Source organism: Diabrotica undecimpunctata, chromosome 5 (genome assembly GCF_040954645.1).
Source record: "Diabrotica undecimpunctata isolate CICGRU chromosome 5, icDiaUnde3, whole genome shotgun sequence".
NCBI classification, from domain to species: domain Eukaryota; kingdom Metazoa; phylum Arthropoda; class Insecta; order Coleoptera; family Chrysomelidae; genus Diabrotica; species Diabrotica undecimpunctata.
Genome location: NC_092807.1, coordinates 32,623,813 through 32,636,382, shown reverse-complemented (window position 1 = coordinate 32,636,382; position 12,570 = coordinate 32,623,813). Strand labels below are relative to the sequence as shown.

Genomic DNA, 12,570 nt, shown 5'->3' with positions numbered 1-12,570 from the left:
AATGAAGCAACGGATGTAATTTTAGATACAAGACTAATGACACCGCTAAGGTGGTTTTTAATTATTACCAATGACAGGAAAGATATTATTAAAAGAAACAGTGACCTTGAAGAGGAAAGAGCACATGAATGATAGCCTGGAAACGGGGAATGGAAGACAGTTGAAGGTTGGAAATTGCAATATCAAACCCAATATAAATATATAAGCCCAATAAGTATATGTGCATACTAATATGTTTTATATTTAAATTCATATCTTATCTATTACCATTCAGTTGCGCTATTCGTAAACAAAATTTTCAATCGTTTTATGTGCAATAATAGATGTGGAAACTGGTCGCTGAGTTTTCATCGTAATCAGTTTACACGCTATTCTGGAAATCTGGAAGAAACTGGAGCACCGACAATCGCTCTACATTTTTATAGTTACGATTATGTTTTAGCAAACAACAATTGCTAAAGAAAAGGAATATCATAAAATAGTATAAACCGCAAATTGTTTAGTAAAACTTTTAACTTAAAATCGATTTTAGAAACGGAATGGGACATTTAAATGAACTAAGGTATCTTTATAATCGCTATATACACATTTAGATATATAAATAAATTTTGTAATTATTTATAATACCTAAATGTCAAAGTCAGAATACATATAGTTAGAAATCTACCAAAAAATACTCAATATTAATTAATATTAAAGTATTTTTAACAGTTGCATTAAGTCAAACTGGTTAAAAACTAAGTAGTGTGCGAACTTCGACAGTGAAAAGGTATTTATAGATCGTATGTCAACTAAAGAAACAAATCGATCAACAAAAATTATAGTGGTATTATTATAAATAAAAATTAGTGAACTTGTTGGAGAAAATCTGTAAGTAATTTTAATCTAATTAGAGATACTTACTTCAAAACAAGTTCCTATTGTCTATATTACTCGATGTAATTAAACAACGAAAATGGATGATGTTAATACTCCAGGGACGTCGAGGCCTCAAACATTATTGACAGCATATCAAACTCCTTTGTAGCATTAATCAAGGTAACTCCAAAATTCCAATTCAAGAAACAAGCTAGTTTATATAATGCTTTAGAAAACGCCAAACTTGATGAATATCTATTCACTAGCTAGTGAAGAATTAGTAGGAACTATCATGAATGCTGACAACGGAAGAATAACTATTAATCAACAAATAATTACGTGCTCGACGATTAATTACACCAAATGAAAGATAACTGATCTCTAATGTCTGCCCTAGTATTCCTCTCACTTTCATAGAATCTGAACTTAAAATATTAGGCCTGAACTTAAAATTAATTATGTGCGTTTTGGTGAAGAAGTATCGAGTTTTCGTACGTATAAAAAAGGGAGGTGCACTAATCAAGTAGTTGGTATTAATACATTTGGATCATGTCCCTTGCAAATTGCGTCTTCTTCATGTGCCATCTCCTCTAAGAAGGTTGGCAACCATCATGGCAATTCGTACATGCAAATTGCACGTTATCTAAAACTAGACGATCCTGAGAAATACATGGAATATGCATTTCAACGTACGTCCGCTACAATTACATATGGCGAACAGTGGCAAGATAATAGATTAAATCCAACGACAAGTGAGATGAAAATTGGCGACTGTGGCGACTGGTTACGTTGAAAAAAGTATTACCAATAAGAAGAATGTTTAAAACATTATTGGGAGTGTCAATAATGGAAGTACAACCCCATTGGCTCCCGAGAATGTCGGTGTATTAATTTGAATAGCATTTTCTTTGATTTAAAAAACGGAAATAATAGTACTTCAAACAATACCAACTGTACTTTTCACATTTATTTAAAAGATTAAGATTTTCAAATATTTAAAAAAAGCTTTTGAAACATTTGTTAATAATATTTCTTTAGTAGTAGAAATTTGAGACAAAACCTTACATGTACACATATCAAGTTTTACCCTATCATTTATTGACACCAAAAGATATACCTATAATTGCCAAAACATATAAAAGTTAATAATACTCTAGTATAACTTATCATATTTTGTCATAAGATGCACTACACATTTATAGTCATACTGGTAGCAAAAGGTCCATCTCAAAAAAAAACCTGACATATCAGCTTTTGCTATAGAGCCACAGATTATATAACCTCATTACTAAATATAACTCCTGTTCTTTCCTGTGAACCGAGCCTGATATATTGTCCTTAGAACACTAACATATGACACAAAACGTAACATTAGAAAGTGACTGTCCTTTTATCACCACTGAACTAGTTACACAGCTGTACAAATGTTTAGAATTATAGTATTTTTCATATAAAAATGCGGGCACGTCATTCAAGATTTACGACGTCAGAACCCCACAGCGTTGCCAAAACATTAGAATAGTTGGTAAGTGAAGAATTTTTAAAATGTCAACTATTTGTCAAACTCTTATATAACAGTAAATACACTTAGTTTTAAGACTACTGCAATACATTAAAATACATAAGAAAACATTTTAATACAAAATTATATATTCTAAATTTTAGACTTACCTCCATTTAGAGCATTAATAGTAAAAACGTCCCGCAATTATTTCTTGTTCAAAATAATCTATCTTATATGAAAGCTTATCAGCTTTCTACAGACTATTTAGTTGTTTTGGCATAGCACAATCACAATACACAACAATAATTAGTTTTTAAAGCTATTAATCTAACTTTAATATATATTTATTAAATACAATTTATTAATATATAATATATTATGATCAAATTGTGTAATAAATCAAAACATAAACAAAATATTTACTCTAAAAAAGCGGCAACACTTTAAACAATTTTGCCACACGCTGAACTGTCAAAAAATTTGAAGTATTCCCATATCAGTTGCGTACAATTGTCTAATATATTTAATTAAAATTATTATTTTGTGGAATAGTAGACTTAAAGAGTTATTTAATAAAATTTATTTTATTAATAATAACAAATGTTTTTGGTTATTTAATCAATATAATTCTAAAATTCCCAATATAATGATGATTACATTTTTCTGATTATTGTACCACGTTGACGCCTATGAAAGATCGAACCCATACGATTCCGTATGGGTTTCGTATTATTAGCTGTGTTAGGAAAATTTGAACTCTAAGGTTGACGTTCTGGAAATTTTAAATATAAGTGACGTCACTTTATATAAATTGTGACGTGGACTCATTTTTATATGAAAAATACTATACTTTATTATTAATATAACTATTTTTAAAATCATACAGCAGTCATTAGAGATTTCTATTTTTAATTTAAATACTCGTTATTTTTGTTCGAAACCAATTCATATCTGCTTCATCAATATTAATACTGTGACAGTTTCCATTTTCCGTAGATATCTGTTATCTGGATCATGCAGGAGCGGAGCTTTATTCTGAAAAACAGTTGCAGCTGGTGTTCAATGACGTATGTAATAATATCTATGCCAACCCGCATTCGCTGCACTTATCAAGCAAATTGACAGAGGATAATATCGATGTTATTCGGTTTAGGTAAGTGTATTAATCGTTCTGTCAACTACTAAGGCTTGAAAATGGTCCATAATTTACTAGCATAAAAACTATTTTCAAATCATCGCATGTTAAACGGAAAATTATAAATGATGTAATAATTATGCGGGATTTACTGAAATTGAATTTATAATTGAAACCAACAGCAAGGCTCCAATGTTTGAACCGTCAACCTGTGTTAAGTATCAAATATTGCGTGCAAGCAAAACTCCCTTTTCAGTGTTGTTTATAATATAATACCCTTCTTTATTTTGTAATAGCTAGCTAAAATTTTAAATAAGATTAAAATACTTATATAACATGAAACTATTTTCTTCTTTATTCTTGTTCAGCTTTCATTTCACCCATTGGGTAATTTTTCTAGTACTATTTCTATTTTTGTGTCTTGGTTTGTAATGAATTTTGTTTTAAATTTTAAACCTGCTTTGTTTCTCCCTCACAGCAATATAAAGTTGTAACCTTATGACGGATAGCTCTGTTACACAATAGACTCAGTAAAACGCAAATTTAATATAAGTAAAAGTATATTCAACTAAATAACAAAATAAAATTAACTTTCATATAATACGTACAATATAATAAAACACGCTGTTGATACCTGCAAAAAATACCTGCGAAAAATAAATATTGGCGATAATAGGATGGATGAAGTAAAGGACAATATTTTGGTCAATACCCAAAAATTGGGAAATGACTAATCGATACTTAATCTAGGTTAGAGGAGGCCGACCGATCACTACTCGATAACGGACAAGAGGCAATCGATCAATATTCGTTTGTAGACGGGAAAAGACGGTTGGCCTTTGATCAATACTCAACAACCCGGAGTAGGAGCTCTTAGCAGATTGGTACTCCGGTCTCAACTCCGTTGTCTATTCGACACCTGCGTTTTTACCTTGTTTAGGCTTTATGCCTCTTAAAGGGTGGTATTTTTAATTTGGTGTAAGTCGCGAGCTGCCGGCCTCCGAGACAGGGCGTCTCAGCTGTAAAGCAGGAGTGTCAGAAGATTTATTTCCGCCTTGTTGGAGCCGTGTGGACCAAGCCCGCTACTAAGAACAAGTTCCGTGGGAAAACGGTCCTTTTCAGATTGTTGACCTTTTGTTTGATTGGGTTAAATGCGTGGAGGATAGCTGTGGCTATGTCCTCACCCAGGATCAGGTATCGTTGTGCAATGAGATTGGGAAACCACAGAAAACCAATCTCCCCCTGTCCTTGTGATTTGAATTCGACTCCTAAGGAGTGTGTGTGGTGATCACTGTTTGTTATTTGGTGTTGTGATTAGGTGTTATGAATGTGGTATGTTAGTGTAGTTATTGGTTGTGGGTTGTTGGCTCTTTCTGGGTGTTTATATGTTTATGAATGTGAGCTCGGTGGAGGTAAAGTGTATATGATAAGTGTATGTTTGGATGATGTGTGTGGGTTATTAGTATGTGTATATCGGTGTGCATGTAGGTATTGTGTTGTGTTTTATATACGGAGTTGGGTGAAGGTTTGGTTTATTAGGTTACTATAACAGGAGGTGGTTATGGCGTATTCTAATGGTGTGTTGGACATTTGGTTGAGATAAAGGATAGTGTCGCTCCTCTTTTCAGGGAAGATATTAAAAAGGATCATGGAAGTAAAATGAATTAAGGATTTCATATCTGAGGAAAGGTCGTATGAGGGGATTTGTTTAGGAGAGTATACGGGTTGGGTTTGTTTATAGTTTTTGGGTTGTGTGTTGCGGTGTGTGCACCTTGGTAAGAAGGCGGGATGAGATCCATTACAGTTTGGGCATTTGCAAGTAAATGATTTTTCTGGGCATTCGTTGTTGAGATGTCCGCTTTTGCAACATTTCGAACAGTACTTTAGTCGATCCGGGACAGTACTTTATTAGATCTTGGAATCTCAAAATTTAGCCGTTCTCTCTCGATCTTGATAACGTTCGAAAGTGCATCTCTTTCTTGAAAGTGGCTCTCCTTAGCATGCAAAGTGGAAGAAATGCTGGAAAACGGTAGCCATATCACAGATAACAATAAACCTCAATGAGCGCCTACCAGAATGGAACTAACTCGCTTTTAGTGGAAGACTCTAAACCGCATTAGAATCCCATTAGCTGTTATGGGACTTACTATTTGAATGGGGACTAAGCCAGATATGTGAAGAATATCGCCAAACCATTAAACAAATTATGATGAAATGTCTCCTGACGACATATATTTATATATCATCATTAATATTCTCAGTCTATTCTTCCGATTATGGTGCAACCTCCATTACATATTCGTTCTTCACTTCCATGTTGTACCGGCTTGTTTCCTTATGTCATGGACCCAACTTAAAATCGGACGTCTTCTTGGTATCTTGATCCCTCTTGGATACCACAATGTAATTTTTCTTCTTCTTTGAGTGCCTCTCCTATCGGAGATTGGATATCATCAGGGCTGCGTCCTTGGATTTTTCCTTGCATTATATTTTGTAGGAATGTGTACTTTTGTCCTCTCATCAGGTGGCCTAAGTATTCAAGTTTTCTCTTTTTTATATTCAGTATAACTTCTGGATCGTTACTTATTCTGCGCATTACCTCTTCATTTGTAATTCTATCCACCCAACTCATTTTTAGTATACGGCGGTAGCACCACATCTCAAAGCTTTCAAGATTTTTAACATTGCTTTGTTTAAGAGTCCATGCCTCAACACCGTAAAGCAAAGTACTGAATACATAGCATTTTAACATTCTAGTTCGTAGCTGAATACTAATATCACGATTACAAAATAATTTCTTCATTTTTATAAAGGTAGACCTGACAATTTCAATACGTCTTTTTATCTCGCGATTTTGGTCACCTGTTTCATTGATGAGGGTTCCCAAGTATTTGTATTCGCTTACTTTTTCGAGTTGGGTACCGTTTATTGCGATACTAGTGTAATGTCTTGGATTCTTACTGAAGGTCATATATTTGGTTTTTTTGACGTTCATCCTTATGCCGTAGTTATTACATATCTCATTCATACTTTCAACTAGATGTTGTAGATCTTCCGCTGTTCTTGCCATTATCACAGTATCGTCAGCATATCGAATGTTATTGATAACTTCTCCATTGACTATTATCCCTTCGTTTGCATATGAGAGAGTTTCTTTGCATATTTGTTCGCTGTAGATATTAAACAAGAGCGGTGACAATATACAACCCTGTCGTACTCCTCTACGTATTTCTATTTCGTCCGATGTTGGGTCTTCTATTGTTATATTAGCTAGCTGATTCCAGTACAGATTTAATAATATTTGTATGTCTCTGGTGTCGATGTTCTTACCCTCCAGGATTTCTTTGAGTTTATTGTGGCGTACTTTGTCAAAAGATAATATCAATATCAAAAGATAATCAAACGAACTAAGCCGCCGCATAGGACTCACTTGGGTGGTATTCGGCAAGCTAAGCTATGTTCTTAAATCAGAACTGCCTATGTGTCTTAAAAGAAAAGTCTTTAATCAGTGCGTGTTGCCAGTACTTACATATGGTGCAGAGACATTAACAATAACAAAGAAAGTAAGAAATAAAATTTGTGTTGCCCAAAGAGCCATGGAACGATCGATGTTAGGCATTTCTCGTAGGGATCGGATCACGAATAAGGAAATAAGACGGAGAACAGAAGTGACAGATGCCATAGAAAGAAATATGACCCTTAAGAGGAACTGGCCGGGGCACATAGCTAGAATGTCAGATAACAGATACAGACGGATAACAGATGACGCAGCGAATAATACAGTGGAGACCGAGACAAGAAGCACATCGAAGTAGAGGTCCTCCACCAACAAGACGGTCTGATGACATAAAACGGATCGACAAAAATTGGATGCAAACAGCACAAAACAGAAATACATGGAAAAGACTGAGGGAGACCTATATCCAGCAGTGGATAGATCCGGGTTAAATGATGATGATGATGACTTTGTCAAAGGCCTTTTCAAAGTCTATAAAGCAGGCGTGTACCTCTTGGTTAACATCTAGACATCTCTGTGTTAGGATGTTTAAGGCAAAGAGAGCTTCTTTTGTACCTAATCCTTTTCTGAATCACATCTGTGTATCGTTAATATCGATATCTAACTTTTGATAGATTCGGTTGTGGATGACTCTAAGAAATATTTTAAGCAGATGACTCATCAAGGAGATTGTTTGATGATCTGAACATTGCATTGCCTTAGTTTTCTTCTGTATGGTAACAAACGTAGACAGCAACCATTCTTGAGGTATTATGTAATGAGTTATGAGGTAATGTAATTCTAGTGGACCATATGTTGTCAATTCTTCTCGCTGTATGTCCCGCCCACTACCATTTTAAAGATTTAATTCTGTGGATTACAACATATGTAATGACCACTTATCAATCACATCAGATGAAGTGGAATAAGCAATATCACAGCTAAAAGATGGCAAAGCTCCTGGACCTGACAATGCATATGCTGAACTTTAAATCTATTTAACACCGACGGTACTCAACAAGTAACAAAAATATTCAATGATATATATTTAAACAGAGTAATACCAAGATCATGACTTAAGTCAACGTTTATTGCTCTACCAAAGAAAACAAATTCCGTTTCCTGCAATGATTTTCGGACTATACAAATATTGGAATATACACCTGTGATCTAAGAATTATTAGCAATCTTTACTGGAATCAAACATGGAATATCAGTAGAGAAGCAGGAGAATCCGATAATATCAAAATCAAACGTGAGGTTAGACAGGTATGTATACTTTTACCCTTACTGTTTAACATATACTCTGAGGAAATCTTTCAAGAAACAGTAGACGTTGAAGCCGGAATTCGAATTAACGGAGAATGTATCAATAACATCAGATACGCAGATGACACGGTGGTATTCGTTGACAGTTATGAAGCCCTTTAGAAGTTAATGAATAGAATCGCAGAAGTGAGTCAGAGATTTGGACTTTCACTGAACAATAAGAAAACAAAATCTATAATGATCTCTAAGAAGGAACAGCAAATTGAAAGAATCAGTGCGAATAGACAATAAATAGAAAGAGTAAAAACATACACCTACCTTGGTACCAATGTCAGTAAAAATTGGGACCATTTCCTAGAAATAAAATCTAGGATAGAGAATGTTAGATTGGCATTTCAAGAAATGGCTAAGCTATTCAAATGCCACGATTTATCAGTAACCATAAAAATCAGGTTACTACGATGTTATATCTTTCCTATACTGTTGTACGGAGTTGAGTCGTGGACTCTCACAGACGCTACCTGTAAGAAAATTGAGGCTTACGAAATGGGGCTTTATTATAGAATCCTGAAGATATTCTATACTGACCACGTTACTAACCAGGACGTTTTATTAAGAAAGCAAAAAGGAAAAGAGTTGTCTTCTTCTTCTTCGGCTTTTCCCATTATGAGTTCGCCGTTTTCGTCCTACACAGCACTCTATTCTCCCAGTCACCTTCTCTGAGGTCTCTATCTATCATAGCATTTCCGACGTATGTTTTCCATCTTGTAGCAGGTCTTCCTCTCCGTCTTCTTCCCGGCGGGTCCCAGTTTAATATTCTTTTCGGCCACCTATGCTCTGGCATTCTTTGTACATGCCCATACCACTGCAGGGCTCTGTTTTCCAACTTTTTTGTAATTGAGCATTTTACTTCCATTCTGTTCCATATTTCCTCCGTTCTTATTCTATCCGCTCTTGTGATTTGTAGACATCTTCTCATAAAGTCCAGTTCAACTGTTCTTATTTTATTTCGTATTGTTGTTGTCATTGGCCATACTTCCGCTCCATATAGGGTAATATTCATCACTATGCTTTGAAAGATCCTCTTTTTGTTTTCTTTGGTTAGAGTGTTGTTCCATATCACTCCATGAAGTGCTCTTGTGGCTTGTTTTCCCCGTGCTATTTTCATTTCTATATCTTTTATACAAGTACCATCTCGGCTAATCATTGGCCCTAAATACTTAAAAGCCTTACAACTCTTAATAGTCTCTTCTTCTAAACATATCATATATTCCATATCCTCCCTGTCTTGTGCAAAAATGATTTGATCATCTGCGAAAAGTAGTGAATGTAATATATTCTCTTGTACTGGTATGCCCATTGTTCCGCATTTTCTATACCATCTTTTCAAAGCCTGATCTATATATACGTTAAAAAGTGTAGGTGAGAGACCACATCCCTGTTTGAGGCCTTTTGTTGCGGTGATTGTTTTTGTTATTTCATTACCTAACTTTATTTGCACTTGTGTTTCTTTATACAGTCTTTGTGTGGAACTGCTGAAATATGGAGGCGCAAGGATAGTATCCTTTATACGAATGTTGTTCAATAAAATCGAAGCAGGAGAGAAGATTCCCGATGAGTGGAATTTATCATACATGTCCTCCATTTTTAAAAAAGGTGACAAAAGGTCACCAAATAACTACAGAGGGATCAGTGTAATGCCTTCAATAGCAAGAATCTTTTCATCAGTTATAAAAGAAAAACTAGAACAACACATGGACCATTATAGCGAAGAACAAGCCGGATTCCGAAAAGCCAGATCATGTTTAGATAATATATTTATTACAGGTGATTGAAAAGAACAAAGAAAAAAACATTGAAACACATATGACCTTTATCGACTTAGAGAAAGCATACGATAGCGTGCCCAGGAAACAACTATGGGAAGCAATGAGAAGAATGCGCGTTAGAGAGAAATGGGTGAATATAAGACAAAGACTGTATAAGAAAAGAGTTGTTAACCACAATAAAAACAGCCAAAATTGAATACCTCGGTCACATCATGAAGAACAGCGAAAGATATGGGTTGCTGCAATTAATTCTTCAAGGCAAAGTAGAAAGAAAATGAAGACCAGGAAGGCGAAGAATTTCCTGGCTGAAAAATCTGCTTATGTCGTTCAACAGAACAACCACAAATCTTTTCAGAGCCGCAGTTTGCAAAATACAGATTGCCATGATGGTCGCCACATCCGAAACGGATAGGTACTACAAGAAGAAGAATGATTAAATCAGTGACTTGGTTTTCTGTCTGATTCATTCTATTCTTCTTCAAACTTTCTTTGTTATACCTTTGAGTGACTTTGAGTTTCGCTATTGTCTCTTTCTTTAGTGTCCAAGTTTCGCAGCCGCATGTCATGATGAATAGTATACTGATTGAATGCTTTTTTCTTCAGGTAGAGTGACATCTTTGATTTGAATGTAACTGCATTTCTAACAAAAAAGCCCTAGCCAGATTCATTCTTCTGTAGATGTCTGGGAGTAAGGAGCGAGATTTAGTTGTTAATTGTTCCAGGTATACATACTCTCGTCCACTGTCTCAAGTGCAGTGTTATTTATTATTACATCTTGTACATCCACTAGCTCGTTGTAACTGGTTGTTGTTTTTGTCAAGTTGATTTTTAGGACAACTTCATTGCTAGCTGCATTTAGGTCGAATATAAGTTCTTGTAGTTCTGCAGAATTATTAGTAATCAGAACGATATCGTCTGCAAATCTTAGATAGCTGAGGTATTCTCCATCAATGAATAGGCCTTTGTTTTGCCAGTTCATTTTGCTGAATATATTTTCTAGAGTTGCAGTGAAAAGCTTTGACGATATTGTCTCCTTGTCGGACGCCTTTGGTAGTGGAAAATTCTGGAGTGTTTTCATAAATTTTTACCTTAACTTTTGCTTGTCTGTATACCTTTACTAAAGTCTCTATGTACGGTTTGTCAATATCTTGGTTGGTGAAAGCTTCTATTACTTAAACCAAAAATGTTATCTACAGATGTATATAAAAGTTATATTAATTAGATTCCAATTATCTCATTAAGTTATCAAAATTCTGTTTCTTCGATTGATAGTCAATTATTTGAAATTTCTTATTCAAGGCTCAAAATACATTTATTTGATTGGTAAAACAACTTTGGATTTTAATATTTTACATTTTTAGTAATAATACAAAATATTAAACTTATAGCAAGCCTTGTATTTGTAGAAATTCCTAAAAATATTTAAAACTGATAATATAATAATATCTACAGAATTTTGCAGCATTTCAATACAACCGATGAAGAATACACCTTAATTTTTACATCTGGAACAACCCAATCATTAAAAATAGTCGCCGAATCTTTCAATTATGGCCTAGAAGAGAAAGGATGGTTTACGTATCTAGAAAATAATCACACCTCGGTTCTTGGTATGAGAAGTTACGCCAAAAGTATAAGAGAAATAAAAACTGAAGAAGCCTTTAGAATATTTGCACAAAATACGATAAACGCTAAGGTGGAATGTGCGGAATTCAACCACCTTTTTGTTTATCCCGCTGAGTGCAACTTTTCTGGTACCAAATATCCTCTAGAATGGATAGAAAAAGTTCAAAAAGGAGCACTTAATTCTTTAGTGGACTCCAAAAGTAAAAACTGGTACGTTCTGTTAGACGCTGCGTGTTTTTTGTCAACATCTACACTTGACTTATCCCAGTATAAACCTGATTTTGTTACTGTATCATTTTACAAGATTTTTGGATATCCAACTGGATTAGGAGGATTATTGGTAAGAAAATCAAGTGAGAAACTTTTGCATAAGAAATATTACGGTGGGGGTACTGTGGAGATGGTACTTAGTGAACAAAATGTATCTGTTCCTCGGAAAAAATTAAGTGAAAGGTGAGTAAGTTTTATAATTGTCATCATTTAGCAATTAAAGTGCTTATTGCAACATAATGGTAAACCACAATTTTTCACAATACTATTTTATTGCATTATGTGTATAGAGAAACTTATGTTAAGCTACAGAAAAATTATTTGGTGATTATTGCAGATAGCAGACTTATTGCTGTATCTTCTTCTTCTACGGCACTACAGCCCAAAATGAGCCTTGGCCTCCTTTATTTTTTGCCTCCACCCTTGTCTGTCTGTGGCTGCTCTTCTCCATACACGGACTCCTAAAAGTGCTTGTGCGTCGCTGCTTACTGTGTCTTCCCAGCGCTTTCTTGGCTTTCCAACTGGTCTCTTTCCCTGCATTCTGGCGTTCAGTGCTCGTTTTGATAGCCTATCCTCTCCCATT

At 34.7% G+C, this 12,570-nt stretch overlaps 1 protein-coding gene across 2 annotated transcripts in view; it reads left to right on the top strand.

Annotated features, from left to right (window-relative positions):
- mal (molybdenum cofactor sulfurase) overlaps positions 1-12,570 on the top strand; it is a 73,715-nt gene that overhangs the window by 25,650 nt on the left and 35,495 nt on the right. The window contains exons 2-3 of one of the 2 annotated variants that reach the window (XM_072531864.1): positions 3,359-3,515; positions 11,544-12,170. In XM_072531864.1, coding sequence (XP_072387965.1) covers positions 3,359-3,515; positions 11,544-12,170 — 784 coding nt within the window. The remainder of the gene's footprint in view (positions 1-3,358; positions 3,516-11,543; positions 12,171-12,570) is intronic. The other variant, XM_072531865.1, reaches the window with a different exon arrangement.